Source organism: Mytilus galloprovincialis, chromosome 12 (genome assembly GCF_965363235.1).
Source record: "Mytilus galloprovincialis chromosome 12, xbMytGall1.hap1.1, whole genome shotgun sequence".
Lineage (NCBI taxonomy): Eukaryota > Metazoa > Mollusca > Bivalvia > Mytilida > Mytilidae > Mytilus > Mytilus galloprovincialis.
The window spans coordinates 3,278,465-3,302,035 of record NC_134849.1 but is presented as its reverse complement, the minus strand read 5'-3'; the positions used below and the strand labels follow the sequence as shown (position 1 = coordinate 3,302,035).

At 32.1% G+C, this 23,571-nt stretch overlaps 1 protein-coding gene across 1 annotated transcript; it reads left to right on the top strand.

Moving 5' to 3' along the window:
- The first annotated feature begins 5 nt into the window (after nt 1-5).
- LOC143054693 (uncharacterized) lies at nt 6-22,623 on the top strand. Its single transcript, XM_076227710.1, has 4 exons — nt 6-94; nt 5,445-5,509; nt 7,539-7,606; nt 12,614-22,623. Exon 4 carries the CDS (start codon nt 12,627-12,629, stop codon nt 18,198-18,200), a length of 5,574 nt encoding a protein of 1,857 aa, XP_076083825.1. The 5' UTR covers nt 6-94; nt 5,445-5,509; nt 7,539-7,606; nt 12,614-12,626; the 3' UTR covers nt 18,201-22,623.
- The last annotated feature ends 948 nt before the right edge of the window (nt 22,624-23,571 follow it).

Genomic DNA, 23,571 nt, shown 5'->3' with positions numbered 1-23,571 from the left:
CCACCTACGAAGTCACCAGGCTGATTTCAGAAAGACTAGTACGCTCCAAAAATTCAAAATATTAGATATTTTATAGAATTCAATGAAAATTGTGGTAAGATAAGTAGTATTGTAGTGCATTATTACTTCAGAATATCTACATATGAGCGACACAGAATATAATTAGAAGGGTAAACAAATCCTATTTTTGTGACCAAATTGTGTCGGCACATCATGAGAAAAATGCCATGAGGAAAATAATCACGTCTCATATTTATTGACACACTACTCAAAAATCCTATATGTTAAATCACAGAATAGGTAATTAAGTTATATTTTATGTACTGTTTGTGAATATTTACAAAAAGTTGAACTTAAATGAGCTGCTGAGTCTGATTCAGATGTGACCCAAGAAAACTATTTTAACCCTGAAATCATGGAAATAGTCATACTCATTTTAGCCATGTAATAGTCATACTCATTTTCTACATATATATATATATATATTTAAGAACATGCCTGAACCAAGTCAGAAATATAACAATTGGTGCGGGAATTTCTCGCTACATTGAAGACCTGTTGGTGACCCTCTGCTGTTGTTTTTTATTTGGTCGGGTTGTTGTCTCTTTGACACATTCCCCATTTCCATTCTCAATTTTATTATCCATTCATTTGATGTGTTTGAGCTTATGATTTTGATTTTGCTATTTGATAAGCATAATTTAAGGGACTTTCAGTTTAGAATTTCCCTCAGACTCAGAATTTCGGTATTTTAGTTATTTTACTTTTTACCCTAAAAAAAATTGTGCTACTTTTCACTGAACTAGTTCACATTTTTTTTAGGGGCCAGCTAAAGCCTACTTCTGGGTGTGGGATTTTCTTGCTGTGTGAAAGACACATTGGTGGTCTTGGACTGTTTTTCTGCTCTTTGGATTGGTTGTTGTTGCTTTGACACATTACTTATTTCCATTCTCAATTTTATGAAACAGTTCAGTGGTGTAACTTCTTGCTTGGTGACATCATGTACATATAAACAGTTATTATTATATCTGAAGGCGCTTTTAAATTTTAGATTTATACGTTACTAATAATGTAAATATTTTAACACAGGTCGTGATAGCATCCATACATACAGATAAGTGGTTTCTAAGACATCTGTTTATTTATACTCATGCTGCTTAATTAAAATCTTATTCTCCTGAATCTCTAATTGCCATCTTGACCCACTTAAAGTTTATATTGGTCAATGGTTGGTCCTTTGGGACTATGCATTGACCCACTTAAAGTTTATATGGGTCAATGGTTGGTCCTTTGGGACTATGCTAATTCAAATTTCCTTAAATCAATTGATTCTATTGAGACTTTATTTTATAACTAGTTTATTTTTTGAAACCCAATACAAATAACATATATGCTCTCTACATGTACATGTATGTTATATTCCACAGATGTTTAAAATCACTTATTAATAGAAGAAACATTTCTATTTTTACCCTTTATATTTTACTAATACATTACATTATTTTTTGGCCTTCATGACCATTTGGCCTTTTTTCATCTTCAATGACAATCATATATGTAATATAAAAATATATTGACATTTTGTGTAAATCGGAAAGGTTTTGCCAAATTATCATTATTATTGAAAATTTCAATATTTTAGTAATTTTTACCTCGCATTTTATATGTAATGCTCTTTATCATCGGGCGTTAAAGCCAAAGGGTGATTTTTCAGCTACCGATAGCATCAAATTGGTTAAAACTTGAATGTGATTCTTCTAATTATCCTTATCTTGTGCATGTTAAAGCAGTTAATATTGAATAAGCGATGTCAATGAATGTTGTGAAAATAGGTATTAAAACGAATACCACTGATTTAAGAAGAAAAAAACAAACACTATCATAACCCTGGCTAAAAGTAAAAGATGAACAGACAAACAATGCTGAATGGTCAACAAATCACTACAAAGAAAACACTGCATCAAGCAACACCATTGGCGGATCCAGGGGGGGGGGGTTCCGGGGGTTGAAACCTCCTCTGTTTTTATGGCCGATCAATGCATTTGAATGGGAACATATAGTTGGAACCCCCCCTTTGTCCTGGGTTGGGAACCCCCCCTTTTTTAAATGGCTGGATCTGCCACTGAACACAGTGGCGAAACAAAAGTTAGATAAGCAAAAAAGACATCAGTCCACCAAACACCACATAGATAACATATTTAAGGTGAAGCAAAATAAAGTAATAAAACCCAACTAAATTAAAAATGTGTTTTAGAGGGGTAGGCTCTTGACTTGGGACAGGCACTTACAGAATGATTGCTGTTTAAAGTCCATTGGCAAATTAAATGCATATTCAGGACGAAAGCCTGGTAAAAGGATATCAATATAAACCCTGCTTTGTTACAGACTGACACGCTAAGTCATATTATTATTGTGTAAGTTCAGAAGGTAAAAATGTACATTGTAACAGTCCACAGGAACCCCTTACCCGTACACAGTATAATGAATCCTAGCCAACCAGTCTGCTCTTATAATGGAATTTGATGCGACTGTCATACAACAGTCATTCCCAAAAAATGGGTACAATTACAAAATTTCAGTGTCGCCGGCAAATAACCACAAAATGCAAGCTTAACATATGTCACAGATAATCTTTTTCGTGTTCTAAGTGATTAATATGTATACTACAATAAAATTATATTCTTTTGTGATGTATATCGTAAATATATTTGTGTGATTTTCTATTCAATATACGGAAATCACACGAATTCCGAATGTCGCCAGGAAAAACTCCAAATATCGGTGTGAATTAAAATACTTTATTTCATCTAAATCATGATTAGATTTGCTTTTTTTATTTGACACTATATTGATTTTTATCCACAAAAATATTTTAGAATCAAAAGTTATAATATACACTTTGATTTACCCATTACACCAATGTCGCCGATAAACGTATAACCTACCGTAACGTATCTTTAGGTACAATCAAAACATATTTATATGATTGGAAATCCTGCCCAAAGTGACTTTAAGCAAAGTTGATACATCAAATTTTAAAATTCTGCCTTTAACTTTTATTGCAATGAAACGAAAAATCAAAAAAAATCTTCTCTTTCTCTTTTTTTCGATTGTCGCATATAAGAATCCAACCTACGTAACGCGTATTTTGGAACGTACTAACCAAGAACAAATCAAAATGATGATTATTTCATTGAAAGCACCCATAAAGCTTCTCAATAATCAGTTTTGAGAAAGCAACTCAACAATATTGTTACATATTTCCATGTATAATGTAAATAAAATTAACCTCCGTTTAAATAACCTCCGTGACGCAGTTATTTACAGTTAAGTTGTCAGACTTTTTTTATCAGTATAAGCGGCTGCCGACACTGCCGAAAGTCATTTTTGTAGCAGACATCATTTATTATAAAGAAAACAGACAAACAAAATACAGATTTTGAGAAAAAAAAATGTTGTTTTGAGAAAGGTAGGTTAACTTGTTTTTTCCCTATTATGAGAGCAACATTATAACGTTTAATAAACGTTATATCAGCCATTTTCTTAGATTTAAAATAGTCTACAACACAACTTGTGTAATTACGACGACAATCATAACTTAAACAGCGGTTTATGGCAAACATTTTCAAGATTATTTAGGACTCATCAATGTATGTAACGGAGGTTATGCAAATAAAAAAAAATCTAAAGATGCATGTAAACACGATCATACCAATTGAAATTCTTGTACATTGTTATAGATGCCAAATCAGTTCATCAATTATCACTAATAAAAATCAAAAGGTGATGTCAATCATAGACGACATCATTGATTTACGTTACGGAGGATAGATATTTAAGGAAAAAAAGTGTTTTTTCTCTAACAGGACTTTACTCCTTTTAGATAACGATTTACTAAGAAAAATGTTTAATTCTGTTGTCTTGTTTGTCATTTAATTCCAATATTTACATTCATTTATATGTTTGCTGTTGGTAAGAACTGGAATTGTCCGTTATGGAGGTTTTAAATGTCGTTACGGAGGATAGAAATTTTCGAAATGAAACTATTTTGACTCCAAAACTTCATAGTTGAGTATAATACATACATTATGGTGTGAAGGGAGATGACATTATCTGTATAGAGCTAATAAAATTAAGTTGAACAGTATTCGGTTTAGGTAAAACATATTTTTGAGTGAAAGTTCATGAATCGTTACGGAGATTTTGACAAGAACAAGTCCATTTGACTAAAAGAAACATATAACTTGATAGAAAACAGTTTTTTAGTTTGTTATGTCAATAAATTGTTTAGAAAAGCTATCATTAAAGAGTTAAGTGTTACTATGTATCAGCATTCAGATACTGGTTTGATATCAACCTCCGTAACAAAGATGGGGGTGTGGATTAATACAAGCATAAAAAATACATACAAGTGATTCAAAACATAAATAATAGGGTTTTTCCTGGAAAGCTGTATTATGAAACTAAAATATTATACAGCATAACATTTCATTAGTTTAAATTTATTACTAAATAAATTGTGAAAACTACTGATTTGAATTATTTTTTAAACACTATATTAATTCAGACCTTAAAATTGGTATTTGCTTTCAATATATACAGAATAATACGTATAAATCAGTTTGCTATGGTGGTAAATGTAACCCATTTCACATGAGCCTGGATTTAAATCTTGTGTTTTTCTCTAATGCAATTTTTAAGATGACTTTATACAACACTAACCTCCGATACGTTCATACTTACCTTGTCTTACAAAAAATGCTAAAACTAGAAAACAACTAAAATGGTGTAAGTAAAAATTTTAAAAATGACAGACTAGATATAGACACAGAAGAAAACAACACTCTCTCTCTGCTCAGTTGAAAATTATTTTTTAACAGTGTCTACATTCGAATTGTACCCATTTTTTGGGAATGACTGACAAATGAGAGGGTAAGTGCTTTAAAACCAGGTTCAATCCACCATTTTCTGCATTTAAAAATGCCTGTACCAAGTCAGGAATATGACAACTGTCCATGGGTCTGATGTGTTTTATCATAAATTTGATTTTGCCATTTGATTAGGGACTCTCCATTTTGAAATTTCTTCGGAGTTCAGTATTTTTGTGATTTTACTTTTAATCGTAAAATGCTGCATGATTCTAACAGAAGCAGTAAATACAATTTTCAAGCCTTTGGTTTGATCCTACTAGGGTCTTCTGTTGTCTAACAACTAATTTAAATACGGTTTTCCTGTTTGAATGGTTTTACATTAGTAATTTTTGGGGCCCTTTATAGCTTGCTGTTCGGTGTTATCCAAGGCTCCTTGTTGAAGACTGTACTTTGACCTATATAAACATGTATAATGGTTTTCTTTTACAAATTGTGTCTTGGATGGAGAGTATTCTCATTGTCATACCACATGTACATCTTCTTATATATCTATCATGTCTTTTCTAATTTCAGAATAAAAGTATATATAAGTACTGACATTGATTGGTGAAATCATCCGGGAAAACAGAGCTGGAGAGGTAAAATTCAAATTTTATATTAAAAGGAGTAATTGTAAATCAGAAAAAAGTAAATTCACAAAAAATACTCCAGGAAAAATTCTAAAAGGAAAGTCCTTAATCAAATTGCAAAATCAAAAGCACGAACACACCAAACAAATAGATACATGTACATGTAACAGGTGTTTTCTTGTGTAGAAAATGGTGGATTAAACCTGGTTTTAAAACTAGCTAATTTAAACCTCTGATTTTTATGACAGTGGCATCAATATATATTATACTGACAACGATATGTGAAATTATTGCAAGCTTTTATAAATGTGAATTATATGACTGGTTGACTATCACAATAATAATAACTTGCATTCTGATATTTGATACTATCAGATTATTACATGGCATTTTTCATATCGCATGTATTATCAGCCCTAGGTTCGATATCAGCCCAAGAGCCGCATGGCTCGAGGGCTGATATTGACCGAGGGCTGATAATACATGCGATATGAAAAATGACATGTTATGATCTTTTTATCATATGCTTCAACAGTAGAGAAAAATAATATATTGATCCTTCTACGTGGTTCCCGAAAAGAAGTTGAAAGAGTAAAAAGTTCACGGACGTTGGACCCAAAATTTGATACATTCAATATGAAATCTTTCTATCATATGCCTCAACTGAGGAAAAAAAATCATTTAAATATTGACGAATCGACAAAAAATAATTCAACAACATACATAATGAACATTGTTTGGAAAATTCAACATTTTTAAAGTAACTTTCTAAATTATGTTTCAGAAAAACTTGAAAACTGCATTTATTTAATATTTTTTTTTTTTTTTTTAATTTAATTTAATCATTTTACACAATATATTTTCCACTATTCAAATAATTGTTTTGTACACTACTTTGTAATGTTTTTCACTGAAAACGTAGCATTGAGGTGTATTTTCCGGAATTTGCCGAGTATCACCGGAATGCCATGTGATAACAATCGAAGCATGTGATAAACTTTTCATATCAGCCCGCTAAGCACCAATTCGGAAAATATGGAAAATACTTTAATTTAATGCTATTATCATACGGTAAAAATCATATGTTATTTAGTCTAAGTATATGATAATATCAGATTATTACATGGCATTTTTCATATCGCATGTATTATCAGCCCTAGGTTCAATATCAGCCCAAGAGCCGCATGTTTCTTTGTGTTTTTTTTGTTTTTTTGATTATTTTACACAATAAACTTTCCAGTATCCAAATTGTAGTTTTGTACACTACTTTGTAATGTTTTTCACTGAAAACGTAGCATTGAGGTATATTTTCCAGAATTTGCAGAGTATCACAGGAATGCCATGCGATAACGTTACGCCACGGAAAGGCATGTGATAACAATCGAAGCATGTGATAAACTTTTCATATCAGCCTGCTAAGCACCAATTCAATGTTTAACAATAAGACAGTACTATTTCTGATACTAACAGACACGGTGACCATTTCCATTGCCATGTACGGTAATGTCCTAAACATCACTGCTAAAACACTGCATCATATATAATCTATAACATTACAAATCAGTAAATATGGTATACTTAAAATACATATTTACTACACATGTTTTATGCACATTTTACAATATCAAAAAATAGATTGTAGGCAAGTCAAGTGGTCACAAGCCAGCGTTTGATAAACTTAAAACCCTTCATCACGTTCATTTCTGTATCCTTTATTTTTTTGGAGAATTTTTCTCTATTCTTGAGAATGAAAATGAAGAATGCATGTGTCTTAGAGACAACAACCCGACAAAAGAGCAGAAAGCAGCCTAAGGCCACAAATATATCTTCAACACAGCTAGAAAATTCTACATCTTGGAGCAGGCTTCAGCTTCCCCCTATATAAAAATGTGTACCAGTGTTTTTTAATTTTTTTGTCATTAAGACAATGTTTACTGATCATGCTGATAAAATAAGGAAATTAATCAGATTACATGGTGAACATGATAGTTGAATATTCTATATTATAGTCATGAGCAAGTTTTTTTTTTCTCTACAGGGATATGAAATAGACGTAATAGAAGATATTAACAGGTCTTAACTTGGATGGAATAGAAGTTTTGAACAGTGAGTATTGACATTAAATGTATTGTTATGATGATTTTTACAGTGTGAATCAAAACAATAGCTGTGTAAGGGAGAACTTTACTTTACCTTCTAATTCAAGCTGTGTCCCACCCCAAAACGACCAATTTATCTATATTCTGTTTTTTTGTCTTTCTTTCTTTTTTTTCTTTCTTTCTTTCTCATTGATTTTTCATTGGCAAATGAAAAAAAATGCTGAATGTTTTGTTTCTATTCTCTAACTTGAGTTTGTCTCAATCAAATATTATGAAACTTATACACAATGCTTATTACCACAAAATACAGATTAAGTTTGAATTTTGGTGGTGTGACTGGTACATTTATTTTTTAAAACATTTAAAATCTATCCAGCTGTACCTACATTGTATCACCTGCTAATGAGGTGAAAATCTCCTTTTTGACAAATCATCCTATTTTCATCCCATTTCTTCATTTGAATTGTTTTGTTTATAACATTTCTTGTGTAACCGGAGGGGTTTTTACGTTGCGTATTTTCTGTGTCAACTTTAACATATTTTACCCCAGACCGTGTAAAGAGTAGGTATAGGAATCCTGAGTCTCTGATCTTTCATATTTGGCTTTGCAAAACTTAACACTAGCAAGTTTTCATAGTTTATTAGCAAATTACATAATTCAACAAATATCAACAATTTGTAAAGATAAAAACATGAAACATGAATATAAAAAGCAAGTTAAAATTCACATAAAAGTGACATAGCTTAATCTGTCATTTTAACCTTTGTCTAGATGCATTATAATTCTAGACACAATAGCGACATTGTGTTTAGATGCAGTGAAATGCATTACACCTTTCGTGTACACAGTGAGCAAGGTCTGTGCAAGACCAGTTAGTCAGCAAAGTCTGTGCTGGACCTTACGTGTAGACAGTGACTGAGGTCTGTGCAAGACCAGTTAGACAGCGAGGTGTGCAACACCAGTAAGCTCTTACTAAAAAGCTAAAATAAGCGGTCGTTTAATCTTTTTTTATCTTTATTCAATTCTTCAACATATATATACAACAGATATATTACATATTACACAAAAATATCACAAAGCAATGTTTTAAGTATAATCACATATATATAATCAGCACAATAATTAGAAATTAAATGTTATGACACCTTCGGTTTCTTGTACCAGAATATTATTTTTTAAAAAGTGTTTCTCAAAAACATTTCTCATACATTTTGCATCACACAAATATTCATACAGGTAAGTTATATAATGTTTTACAGTGTATTTAAATAGTCTAATAAGATCAACATTACTGTTTAAATTTTTAAGTAAATTCCTTCTTCTGAAGATACAATATCTCGCTACAGATAACATGAAATTGACAAAACTTACATTTACGCCTTTGATAGATCCAAATAAACCAAACATAAATACCTCTTCATACACTAAATTATCAATTTTGTCAGAATCAACATTATCAAATAAAACTGACAACTTCTGTTGCATAAACAGATGAAATTCTACTAATTCAGAACATAATAGAAATAAATGAGTGATATTTTCTACTTCCTTTTCACATACATCACATACATTGTAATTTATAAGTTTCATAGTCATAAGTTTAGAATTTGTGAAAATACAATAATGTGCTATTTTGAAATCTAGATCCATTAAAATAGATGGTTTCCGATAGAAATTAACGTTTTTCCATACTTTACAAAGATCATTCTCTTCAATCTCAAAAACTTCTGTCCACTTTTTATAGCAAATAGGATGCTGACATAGTTTACTAGTAAGTAACAAATACAGTTCTTTTGTCGAACACATAGAAAACTCTGACAATTTATCTTTGAAAATGACATTAATATTTATAGAGCGAGAAACATTTCTCCTATGAATATTTTTATGAATAATTTTTGTCCATTCTTTAGGCAATACAACTTTTAAAGTATTATATCTTTTTACAATACTGTTAATATCACAATGATTAGTTACATTTTGTATCATCTCAACTATAGCCATTTCTGGTAAAAACCCCTCTATAACTTCATAACATATATCTTTTACTTGAACAATTCCAGCATTTATAAAATCATACCATATAACAGTTTTTCCATCGAACAACACATTTGGATTACAAAATAAGGGTTGATCATATACATTTTCAGTGCTAAGATCAAATTCAATATCATCTCTTAAGAGATCAAAACCTTTAAACATTTCTTTGTAAACATTAGGAATACACTTCAAGTTTTCTGGTAAAGAAATGAATAATATTTCTTCTGATAAGTTCATCTTTAAAATTTTTGAAATAAAATATTTAAATATAGACTTCCATAGCACTTTATAATTCTTGTCTAAAAACCTGGCTAAAATTTTTAATCTAAATGCATACATCTTTGATTCAATATCCGGTAACTGTAAACCTCCATTACACTTTTGATCAATGATGGTGTTATATTTTACTAAGTGTGCACCATTATTCCACACAAAACTAACACATGCAGTTTTAATATCTTGTAAAACTTGATCTGGCATCGATGTTACAAACAAAGAATACCATAATCTTGACATAAATAATGAGGAAATAACATTCACTCTACCCTGTATTGTCAATTGCCTCTGCATCCACATATTCAATAAGGACTTAATTTTACTAACTTTGCCACTCCAATTTAAATGATCACAAACAGTTTTGTCTTTGCCAACATACACTCCTAACAATAAAATATAGTTTTCGCAAACTTGTAAATTAATCAACCAAATGGCTTATGAAAACAAGCCCAGTACAATTATTTAAATCATCAGTTATTTAACAAATACTATTCAAATATAAACACTCTATAACTAAATTATAAGTTGCAAATTCAACAAAATATGAGAATAAATTCAATGAATTATAGCACCATAATGTAACTAAATATATAAACATGTTAAACAACAATTTTTATCAATAATTCATATTAACAATAGTAATTAAATGTTAATTTTACAACAGTCCATTTTAAAGGGACATAATACTGTTCTAAAACATAGGGTCGCCTTACACTTGTGATTGATATTCACTGATTTGAAAAATCCATTTCTTCAGTTTGCATAGAAAATGGCATCCCATCTCATAGAGAATGTTCTTACAGATGTTTAGCTAGCTTTAAAACCAGGTTTAATCCACCATTTTTCTACATAAGAAAATGCCTGTACCAAATAAAAGTTTGATTTGATATAGCTTTTGATTTTGCCATTTAATTCGGCACTTTCCTTTCTGAATTTTCCTCAGAGTTCAGTATTTTTATGCCCCACCTACGATAGTAGAGGGGCATTATGTTTTCTGGTCTGTGCGTCCGTTTGTCCGTTCGTTCGTCTGTTCGTTTGTCCGTCTGTCCCGCTTCAGGTTAAAGTTTTTGGTCAAGGTAGTTTTTGATGAAGCTGAAGTCCAATCAACTTGAAACTTAGTACATATGTTCCTTATGATATGATCTTTCTAATTTTAAAGACAAATTAAACTTTTGACCCCACTTCACGGTCCACTGAACATAGAAAATGAAAGTGTGAGTTTCAGGTTAAAGTTTTTGGTCAAGGTAGTTTTTGATGAAGTTGAAGTCCAATCAACTTGAAACTTAGTACACATGTTCCCTATGATATGATCTTTCTAATTTTAATGCCTAATTATATTTTTTACCCATTTTCACGGTCCATTGAACATGGAAAATGATAGTGCAAGTGGGGCATCCGTGTACTTTGGACACATTCTTGTTATGATTTAAATTTGAACTGATTAAATCATCCGTGTATTGGTAAACCAAATTTAATCTTTTGTACTTAACAATACAAGCTGCATGAAATAGAAATGGACCTAATACAAATAAACAATCTGGGCACATATTTGGATAGAAAATAATCACTATGCAAATCTAAAAAAGAAGATTTTGGGCCTGTCCCAAGTCAGGAGCCTCTGGCCTTGTTAGTCTTGTATTATTTTTAATTTTAGTTTCTTGTGTACAATTTGGAGTTTAGTATGGCGTTCATTATCACTGAACTAGTATATATATTTGTTTAGTGGCCAGCTGAAGGACGCCTCCGGGTGCGGGAATTTCTTGTTGGTGACCTTCTGCTGTTGTCTGCTCTATGGTCAGGTTGTTGTCTCTTTGACACATTCCCCATGTCCATTCTCAATTTTATGGTATGATTGCCACTGAGACAAATCTTTACAGGAGACCAAATGGTAGAGATATTAACAACTGTAGGTCACAATACAACCTTTAATAATGAACAAAACCCATACAACATAGTAAACTATAAAAGGCTTTCAACTAATGAATGCAAAACAATTCAAAAGAGAAAACAAATGTCCTAATTTATGTACAAAATGATGAACAAAAAAAATATGATACACAGCAACAAACGACACCACTGAATTACAGGCTCCTGACTTCAGACAGGCACATATATATACAACATGTTTCCGGAGAAATTCTGTAACTATTTGAAAATTGAGTGGATATATATAAGAACCCAACAAAACATACTGAAATACCCAGGTATGCAAATACACAGGTATGCAAATACCCAAGTATGCAAATCAACGATGATCTGTATAGATTTTTAATTTCCAAATGCTGTCATATTGAATATTCTGAGATCCAAGTATTGCTTATTTTAAAAAATCATAAAATTAAATCCATATACCATGTATACTGTGGATTCATTTATTTTACCAATTTTTTGTGGAATACAGTAAACCTGCATATTCATGGATGTTTAATTTCATGATTTTCAAAAGTCTGCATTTAATGATACTACAAATTTGCATATCATGGAACATTTAAATTCTTGGTTTTCCTAAATCCACGATGATTAGAATCCACCGTAGATGTAATATTACTGTAATGAAAGATCTCTCAATAGGAAAAATGTAAAACAATTCAAACAAGAAAAAAAAATGCCCACATGCATGACATGTACATTATTAAACATTAAACATGAGATTTTTATTTTTCCACCTTAAGAAATTAACATTATTTTTTTTTTCTCCAGATAATCTGTGACAATGTCTGACGTAAGTGATGATGAAGATCCCATTGACAATATTGATTTCTCCGTGATCAGTAATTCAATAGAAGCAGGAGGAAATACACTGGACCAAATCCTGAATGCTGTACATTATGGGTCTCCAGAAATTCGTCATCTTTTACGGGAGTCATGTGACTTCATATTTGAATGTAAACATTGCAAGAACCTTTTCCGTGCCATACCTAACTTCATTGCTCATAAAAGAATTTATTGCGGAGACAAGTCATTTTTTCAAAACACTCCCAAAAAGAAACCTAAGAAAAAGGAGGAAGTTGTAATTGTACGTCCAGTTTCTCCGTCCTTATCTGTTCCGGTGGAAATAATTCCAAAGGAAGGAGAAAAAACTGTGTTAGAACAGATACTGACTGGTTCTTTTCAAGGTAGCTCCGAGGCTTATAAACACTATACAGAAGCTGCTACTCATGTGGAAAAACAAAACATGATTCAATCTTCCTCAGCTGTAGTCACCAGTGCAATAAAAAACACACAAAATGCAGTCAATGTTAATGTTATTGAGAAACCTCTTACATCAGGGAAGGAAGTGGTGTCTAATGCTACAGCTATTTTAGAAAAAGCCAAAAAATCAAAAAAACAGGCACTAACAAAAATCGTAGATGGCCTGAAAAAATCTGCCACTTCTTCAAATTCAGAATCAAGTTCATCACCCAAAAAGATCGTAGATAAGAAAGCTACTGGAGATAATGCCAGTGAAGTTCAGAATAAATCTGTTGCGACGGTGGTCAAACCAGTCTTGGAGTCAAAACGTAAAAGTAACAAAACACAAACTAAAACAGATGGCACTGTAGTACAGAAACTAAAAGAAAAAGTAGATAACACTTCTTCTACAGTGAAATCCGGAAAAACAGAACCAACTAAATCAGTAAAAGTTGTTTTGACCCAGTTGCCAGATAAAGAACAAATTTCTGAGAAAAAGGACTCTACTGTGGACAAATTGTCAAAAAAATCAAGTGGTTCATCTTCTTATGCTGATGTAGTCAAAACTGGGAAATCTCCAGATAAATCTCCAGATAAATCTCAAACATCAAAAATATCTAATGATTTAAGGCCTGTCAAAACACAAAATGGATCAGAATTGTCTGAACTAAGTCAGTTAGGTCACTGTGACCTAGATAAACTGAAGTGCCTCATTTGTAACTTACAGTACACACAGAAGAAAACACTACTACAACACATGCATGTAATTCATTCTGACACAAAGAGAAAATATCCTTGTACTATGTGCAAAAAAACATTCGACTATTTTTGGGGTCTGACACGTCATCTTTTGTTGAATCACAAGAAATCTAAAGAGGAAATTGATCGAATGAGACCTGAATTACGGGGTCTTGCATATACAGTTAACGAACTTAGTAAAATAGAAGATTCTGAACATACCACAGACAAAAATCAAAGTACCATGAAAACTGCACGTAGGAATCAAGTAACGAAAACGATTGTGAAAATGAATACATGTGATGGTTGTCATAAATCATTCTGGCAAAAGAAAAACTACGAAGAGCACGCAAAACAATGTGGTTTCCTGGCTGCTGACCAATCACAGAAAAAAGTTACGAAAAACAGCCTTACGAAAGAAGAGCATTCTAAGTCACCTTCTACCACATCAGTAGCATCTCGTCGTAAAAAGACCCTTCAAAAGTTGGCAGAAAGTAGGGACACGAAAGACACTGAAGATGACGTTAGTGACAATACATCAGAAGTTGATAATGGAGGAAGATCTATGGAGGGAAGAAAAGCAGCATCAGCAAACAGACTCAGAATTGGCGGGAAATTTGTCTCCAAGCAGTTCCAGCAGAAGATGCAGGAAAACTTAAAGAAAGAAACAGAGACTAATGAAAAAATGAACGAGAATAAATCAAATACTAGTAAAAATAAAATGGTGAAAAAACTGAAGGAAAAGTCTCGAAACTTTGTTCCTGCTCAGAGATTCATCAGTACAAGAAGGTCAGCTGAATTTTATCATTCACCTGCCCAGAGGACAAGGTTTCATGACAAAAGGAGGGCAGTCGTGTCCAGTCCAAAGAAGGATTCGCCAAGTAAATCGCCCAGGAAAGCATGTGAAAAAATGTTTGAATCTGGTTCTGAGTCTTCTACGAAACAATCACCTGAGCAGAAGTCAGAACTTGAGCTTGCAAGACGTAATCTATTACAAGCAATAGAAAAAGGCCAGATGAAAGACGATGAAAACACAACGGAAAAAACAGGATCTCCAGTGAAAAAAGGAAGTACCGCAGTACCAAGTGGTAAAAAATTAGCTGTATCAGAGACTGGACGATCACGGTCAGTTAGCAGAAGGTCACAGAGCACGCCATCCAGGGATGGCTCAACTGATGGCATTAAAAAACCTGGTGTAAGTTCTGATAAAAAGCAGCCTCAATCAAGGGATTCATCTATTGATAGTGTTAGGTCCAGGAAAAGTACTAGGACACAAAGAGATACCTCTAGAGATTTGTCTGTAGAAAGTGTTAGGTCTCGGAAAAGTATCAGAACACAAAGAGATACATCCAGAGATTTGTCAGTAGAAAGTGTCCGATCATGTCAAAGTACAAGAAGTTTATCAAGAGGAAAATTAATTACAGAGAAAGCCGTAGGAAAGGGAGATGAGAAAGAGTCTGACATAAAAGGTAGATCTCGTCTTTCAACACGTCAGTCTGCTATAAATGATTCACAGGATTCAACCAATCAAAATGTAACTGATATCAAATCACCAGGTCAAGGTAATGTTGCCATAAAACAGTCAGAAGGTAAAACCTCAGAGTCGCTACAAACAAAAACATCACACGATACATTACAAAAATCATCTTCATCAAAAAATGCTGAGAGTAAACCTGATGAAAAGTTGAATAGAAAAAATGTCAAGAATTCACCTACACAGAAGTCTGATGGTAAAAAATCTTCTCCAACTACTAAAAGTCCACCCAAAGTTGCAGTGTCTAAGAAAAGTCCGGGAAAAGATGAAATTGATGGAACAAAGCAAGGGGACCAAGGACAGAAAATGAAACCTAAATGGTCCACGAAAAACTGGACTGATAGAAAACCTGTTGATCCTTTGGACACTCTGAAGATTGGGACAAAACGTGCGAATAAAGGGAAGATTTTAAAAAATGAGGGAAAATTAAAAGGAGTAACAAAACATAAAGTAATGAAAGCTAAAGCCAGGTATGCAACGAGGTCAATGAAGACTCGCATACAGACAGCCAAGAAAATAGGGGAATTGAAAAAGAGGCAGTCGACTAGGATATCGGCAAAGAAAAATGACGATGATACTAAATCTCAAGATGTGGCTGAAGTAGTAAAACCTACAAATTCTGATAAAAACAAAGATAATATTAGTCAACAGAAGCCTGTTGGCAAAAGTCAAACCACACCAAATTCAGATAAAAAGTGCAATCCAAAAGATGTGGAGAAAAACATAAAAGGGAAGCTTAAAGAGGAAGTAAAAATGTCTCCTGCTAGAGATAAAAAGATAAAAACTGTTAAAACTTTTCCAGCGTCTAAACAGAAAGGTAAAATTGAAACACCAGAAAAAAATGATAAAAGGAAATCAGTAGGTAAAATTCCAACATCTTCGGAAATAAAAACAAAGTGTGTTGAAAGCGAAAAAGCATCTGTTAAGTCATCAGAAAGCAAAAATGTAAAGGAAGAGAATGTTGGAACTAGCGATGAAGATAAAGCTGGTGAAGTGACTGTATACTCCCACAGACCAAGGATTGCTTCAGATATGGAAGGAGTCAAAATTATAGAGGAAATATGGGTCAGCAAAGAAATAGGTCAACCATTACAAAGTGTCAAATGTAAAAAGACGATTATAGAGTCGCCAAAAAAGTCAAAAGCTGGGAGGATGTATGTCGTTGATTCAGCCGACACTGATCCTGACAAATCAAAATGTTTAGATTTTAGCCGAATAAATCATTTGGTGGATTACAAAAACAACAAATGTCTACAATGTGGCCTTGAACTTACAGATATTTCTAGTTTACGTAGGCATGCAGTCAGGCATCTAGGTTGGAAGAGGTATAAATGTAGGCTCTGTGCATACACTGGATTCAACAGGTCGGAGTGCAACTCTCATATAAAAAGACGTCATGCAGAAAAACTCATTGCCAGCTCGTCTCCATTGTCATCATTCATTATAGACCTGAATAAAGAAGCGTCTGATGTCCGTAACAGAAAAAAGAAATCAACAATGAAAAAGAAAACTATCGCAGAAAAGAAGTCAGAAAAAGTTTCTGATACAGGTCCAAGAACATTGAGAAAATCTTCAAGGAAAAGCATTACAGTGGATGGTCAGGCAGGGGAATCTGCAAACAGCAAGTCTGAAAAATCGGTAACTTTAGTCACTGAAAATCTGCCTGTTAGTAGATCAAGATCTAATTCTGGACCTCCTGAGGCAACCACCTCCCTGGAATACGAGTCTACTGATAATGAGGCTGCATTAACACGTAAGAGAAAACGAGCAATCAGTGAAGAAGGTGTAGCTATGGAAACAAAGGGAGATAATTTGACTCCAATGTCAACATCTCAAGAATCTGAACTGTCTAAACAACAATCTGATTCTTTAAGTAAGACTATGGATGATAATTTAGATGACTTAGAAGAAGAACTGCGTAGTGTTTCTGATTATGAGGATAATAACGATCCACCACCGAGAAATGTTGTCTCGCCTACATGGACAAAAATGAATGCGAATGTGGCATTAATGATGGCCACACTTGAGGAGGCAAGAGCCACAAAGTTCTCAAGAGGGAAGCGAGGCCGGGGAGGTCTTCGTAAATTTAGTCCTCCACTTCGTAAATATTCCCGTCTTAGTACAGATGAATCAATAGATCAAGATACAAGTTCATTGAAGGATGACAATGAAGAGTCATCTCCCTTAGATAACAATGTGAATAAAAACTCAGATTCTACTGTAGAAAAAGAAAAGGAACAAATGGAGGATAATACTGTCGAGGAATCTCCAAAAAATCCACAATCCACAGCTAAGAATACAGTGAATAAAACAGTCTCGAGTGAAAAGCCTGAAAAATTACTAAGTGAATCAACAGAGAATGAAACTCTTTCAAAAGATGAAAAAACTACCGAGATAAAGGAAAAGGAATCGTCAGAAATGAAAAGTAGTGAAGAAAGTAATAAAACTGAATCTACCACAAATGTAGAGGAGAAATGTACTGATATGGAACACTCTTCTGTAAATAAGGAAGAAGACAATGATATAAAAGGAAACAAGCAGTCTTCAGAGGAGGAAAATGTGAAATCAGTAAAATCAGGTGTGGAATCACTAAAATCAAATGTACAATCAGTGATATCGGATGTAGAATCAGTGAAATCAGTTGTGCAATCAGTAAAATCAGATGCTGTATCAATAAAATCAGATGAAATTGATTCTAAAAAAGTTAATAGTGAAATTGTAAAACCAAGTGCAGACAACGTTAAGGAAGAAAAAGATACAAAGTGCGAAGAAGAAATAACAAAATCAGGTGAAGAAACAAAACAGGACTCAGAACAATCTAAAAAAGAAAACACAGCTGTATAGGTAGACAATGTCAGGCTTAACTTGTTTTTTGTGATTCTTTTTTTAGTTCAGGAATATATAAATGAAATATATTATACAGTAAATTCAAAAATTATTGCTTACATGTAAGTTTAGTATTGTCATTGTTGTGCAATGAACAAAAGTGAGTAATTATTGTTATTTCAGAAAGTGTTATTTACAATAATGCAATCAAAATTCAAAATGCAAGTGTCTTTGTTTTTCTGATATCTTGTCCATTTTGATATTCTAAACAGGCTGTGAATTCACTATTATTCGTTGGATATCAATTTTCCTGGTATTCGTGGGAACAGGTAAACCACGAAATTAATTGTTCAACGAATATCACATTTTTTTATAGTCTAGTAAGCAGATTTCTGCAAAACCACGAAATCAAATATCCACGAACATGCAAATTTTCCTTAATCCACGAAAATTGATACCCACGAAAATAAATGAATCCACAGTATTAAAATAACTGAGTTTACATTATATTTACATTATTGCTTAGAAATTTAACTTAGTTAGGTATTCTGATTTATTCAGATTCACATAAAAAAAAATCATGTTTTATTGCATGTTAGATCTGATTTTTTTCATGTTTTTTGTTTTATTGCATGATTTTTTTCATGTTTCTTTTTTCATACGCCTGAAAGTCATTTTTTAATAGTTCAAACTTAACAAGTTCAAAGGTAAACTTTGATGCACATTGAATTAAGAATGATTGCTCCCTAAATAAATGGCAAACTTTCATCATCGAAATCACCATGATCACCATATACTGTAGACTCGCTTATTTTCATGGCTACCAATTTTCGTGGATAAAAGAATACTTGCATGTTTGTTGGTATTTTCTCTCATGGTTTTGCCGAAGTTTGCATACAAGCCTTAAGGAAATTTGTCATTCTTTGAACATTTGATTTGGTGGTTAACCTAACCCACTAATCCAAGAAAATTGGTATCCATTGAATAAAAATTAATTCACAGTATATTCAGCTATATTTTATGAAAAGATAGCACTGTATAGCATCACTACCAGATATAAGTACCCTCTGAAGCAAAGAAACAATAATAGCAAAAAGTTCATATTCTTTTCACTGTACTGTAAAAAATTATTTGCCATTAATTTACACGAATGTATCTGAAAACAACAGTTTATTTTTTAAATGCAGGGTCGTTCTAGCTTAAATATGATATAACTTTCTTCTACCAAAAAATCAAATAAATAGTTCAACCCGTTTTAAACTCGTCACATGCTTCTCTTAACCAGTAACCACTCTGGGCCGATTCTGACGATTTCGAGGGTTCCTATATCCATCTGTGATGCTACACAGTGTAGACAGACACTCTCACATACCCTCCGAGTGATTTCTTAATAAGTGCAATGTATCTTCTTCCCATGTAAATGATGTACATATATTTTTTTTTATATTGATCTGTTGTATGTAATGACATTATACATAATATCTTTTATACTTAAGTAGACTGATTAGATATTTACTAAGAATATGAATTTCACCTTTGTTGTTTTATGTCAAATTAAATTTAATGTTAAGATTATCTTTTCATATAATTATCTTGTCCTATACCTATATTTTACAAGTAAACTATTTACAAACATGAAACTTCCAAAAAAGTCCTATATGCTTTAGAAGTAACTGTTACCTATATTTGATTTCTTCAACATCAGTTGGTCTTTGATGGAGAGTTGTAATATTATCATACCACATCTCCTTTTTTTTTATTAATTCAAGTTTTGTTGTTATGGGTTTGTTGAACTTCAGATATGCCTAGCTAAGGAGGCTTTATGTTTTACATTCACATCAATTTGAAACTTGTTTATGATGCTGTGAACTTTAGAAAGTGTATGCCAATTAGAGTTTTGTGATAATTTCCTATATACATGATATATAACCATCTAAATTTAAAAACAGTAATGTAATTAGGAGTATTTTACTTCACACAATTTGATTACATAATGTTTTGAATGGTTTGTTAAAATGATTTTGGTGAAACTTGTAACTTAATTCTCAACTAAGGCCAAATAAAAAAGTATGTGTGGTTCCAGTTACATCTGAAAAAAAGTGCGGGTAGGTAGGTAGGGATTTTTTTTTATTTTATATTTTGTTTTTACATTGAGTCTATGGGAGCAACATTCTGACTTTAACAGTGCTTAATGAAAAATGACAATAAAATCTTTAGGGTTGGCTATTTTTAAGCCTAAAAAGTAGGGACGGTAGGGTTACTGGAACCACACATATTTTTATTTGGCCTAAGGATCTAATAACAAATAATGATATGAGTATTTTTGTAATAATTCTGTGATAGATTGATACTGATGCTACTATAGAATGTTTTAAAACATTGATGGAATGACTGTAATAACATAAAAAATGTGATGCACACTGAATGAACAACTGAATAGCGTGTTATTTAAATGTGTGCACCTTATTTTTTAAGTTATTTGGAAGAGACAGAAAAAACATTACATCATTACTTATAATTTAATTATAAATTCTATTAGTAAGGAGTAAATTAGAAAAAAATGTTGGTGACATCATGATCGCATGACAAAACTATGTCTATGAGAGGCCAATCAGAAGACGTGTAACATCCATAAATTACTTGTTTTTTAAAAAAAATAGTTTCTGGTTAATAGCCAATACATGGTTCATGTAAATCTCTCTTACTGTCATTTCTATTTTTTTTTCATTTTTTGTTATTCACAGGCAGATTCATTCAATATTTGTTTTACTCAGTACGATTAAGGGTTGATCCAATCCACAATCACTTGCCTTTTGTTAAAGACTGCATTAATGATTTGTTTGCAGTATTGATGTCTTGTTAAAGTTGGCTCACAAACCTGTTTATTCATTCTAGTAGGACAAAGGATAATTTTGCAAAAATGAGAAAAAATTATAAACTTTTTGATTTTTCAACTGATATTTATATCTTTTTTATGCTTTATTATAGTAGTAAATACAAGTGAGATGTTTATATGTGTTGCAATCAAAGTATTCTTTCTGTTGCATAGGCTTTCTCAAACCCCATCAGAAAAACATCTGTAATAAGTCTATATATGATATGATATGGTGTTTTCAATATCAACCCTAAGCCCATGTGCAGAGCTATCATATTTTATTGGTGTTTCTGGTTGACATGACCATGATATTGAAAAGGCATGTAATATTTTCTATATATTGTCAAATCATAAATTATTTTGAGTCATTGACCATTGGCATAAATGTAAAATCTAATTGTTGTGATTATAAAATTTTATGGATGACATGGTTTTATCATTGTGAACCTGATACACTAGCGTTTTTTGTAAAGATAATAACATCACAAAATATTTTGAATTAACAGTAGCTTGACCATTGATAAATACCTCTTCTTTGTATTGATCTGGCTTTTTTTGTACATTTTCATAGCAGTTATAATAGAAAAGAAAATTGCATAGAGTTATGTCCCCTTCACATTGTGTATTCATAATTCATATCATTATGCTTGCAATTGTTATCATTTTATATAATGTTTCTTCTGTAAATATTATGTCCCTTCATATTGTGTATTCATTCTGCTTGCAATTGTAATCATTATATATGTTTATGTTTAAACGAGAAACTGAGTTGATTTGTATTTTTTTTTTACATGTTTGTGATAATTTGTTAACTAATGATTCTTGTTGATTTACCTTTTGAAACTTCAACTGTTTTCAAAATTGTTTTTCATTTCTTTTTACATATTCCTATTCTTCAAAATAATGATTTTCCTTAACAATTATTTTGAATTTAGATTCAATTAATTCAAAATTGTTTTATTAAAATTGTAACTTCAAAAACAAATATTATTTTTGGTACTTTTTGGGGGGAGGGGAGAAATATAGATTCTACCATTATAACAAGTGTGTTACAATATTTCTCCACTGGAGACAGTTAAATTGTATTATTTAAAGCTTGAGGCTTGCCTAGCTTTGTCAATAATTTAAATTTAACTTTTGAGAATGGAGAAATATCGTAATATCTGAGTGGTGGAATCTTGTTTGTCTAATGATTTTATCCTTCATTTTCAAAGATTTGAAAAAAGTTCAGTTCTTTATTTGTCTTTAGGTCATCAAACAGGGTTACCTTTTTCATGATGTCACAATAGAAAATTCTGAAAAAACAAAGAAAATTTTACATGATAATTAAATTTCGACTAATCATTTGCAAAGAACAGATATTTCACTAGTGAGGAGAAATATTTTTCTCAAACCATTCAAAAATTGTTAAAATAGCACAAAAATTATGGAAATATTTGTTTGCACTTTAAAGTTAATGTATCTGTATTGAAAAATATTATAGATTACTTTGTAACTAGTCATTATGCCATAAAGCATGAAATATAGTGCTATTCTGTATAAATAAATAGAATATGAAATGCAAAATTTATTTTTCTACCACCCAGATCATATTTAGATGTCTATATTTAACTTTTATTTTAAGGTTATAAAGTTTAGTCTTATTAGCAATGTATTTGTAGAGGGGCGGAAATACCAGAAGGACAATCAAACTCATAGATTGAAAATAAACTGACAAAACCATGGCTAAAAAGGAAAAAAACCAAGACAAATAATAGTTCACCGGAAACTACAATGAAAACTGAAGACTGATCAACATGAAACCCACAAAAACTGGGTGTGATCTCAGGTGCTCAAGAAGGGTAGGTAGATCCTGCTCCAAATGTGGCAATCATCTTGTTGGCTGTTGCTCGTAAACTTTCCTCAACTTCATGCCATATTAAATAGCTTTAGATTCCTATCAGTATTGATTGGCTTGATAGAGTTTTGCTGCTTACATGGAAGTTAGCATCCACAGGTTCAAATTATTAAATTTGTAGTCATCCATTCTAACATTTTACCAATGCAATCTTGATTTGGTTGAATATTATGAAATACACGTATGTTAACACAGATGATCATAGATGTTACACTTGTAATAGCCACGACTGACATGACATGTGCCACTCGTTATTGCCACGATTAACATGACACTTGTTATTGCCACAACTGACATGACACGTGCCACTTGTTATTGCCATGACTGACATGACATGTGCCACTTGTTATTGTCACGACACTTGTTATTGCCACAACTGACATGTACCACTAGATAAGTGGGCATTAATTACCATTCGTGAGCACATTAGTTTAGATATGTGTTACTTGTCGTTGATCATTATTTTTCTGTAAAGTGTTTTGTAGACTGTTGTTTTCTTCTTTTTCTTGTCTCTTGATGAAGTAGAAAACCTTTAGAAAAGATTTAGGCGTTGTGATTTGTTCAAGGGAAATAACGACTAATGGTAAGAATGGTAAGAATATTACATGCGATATACA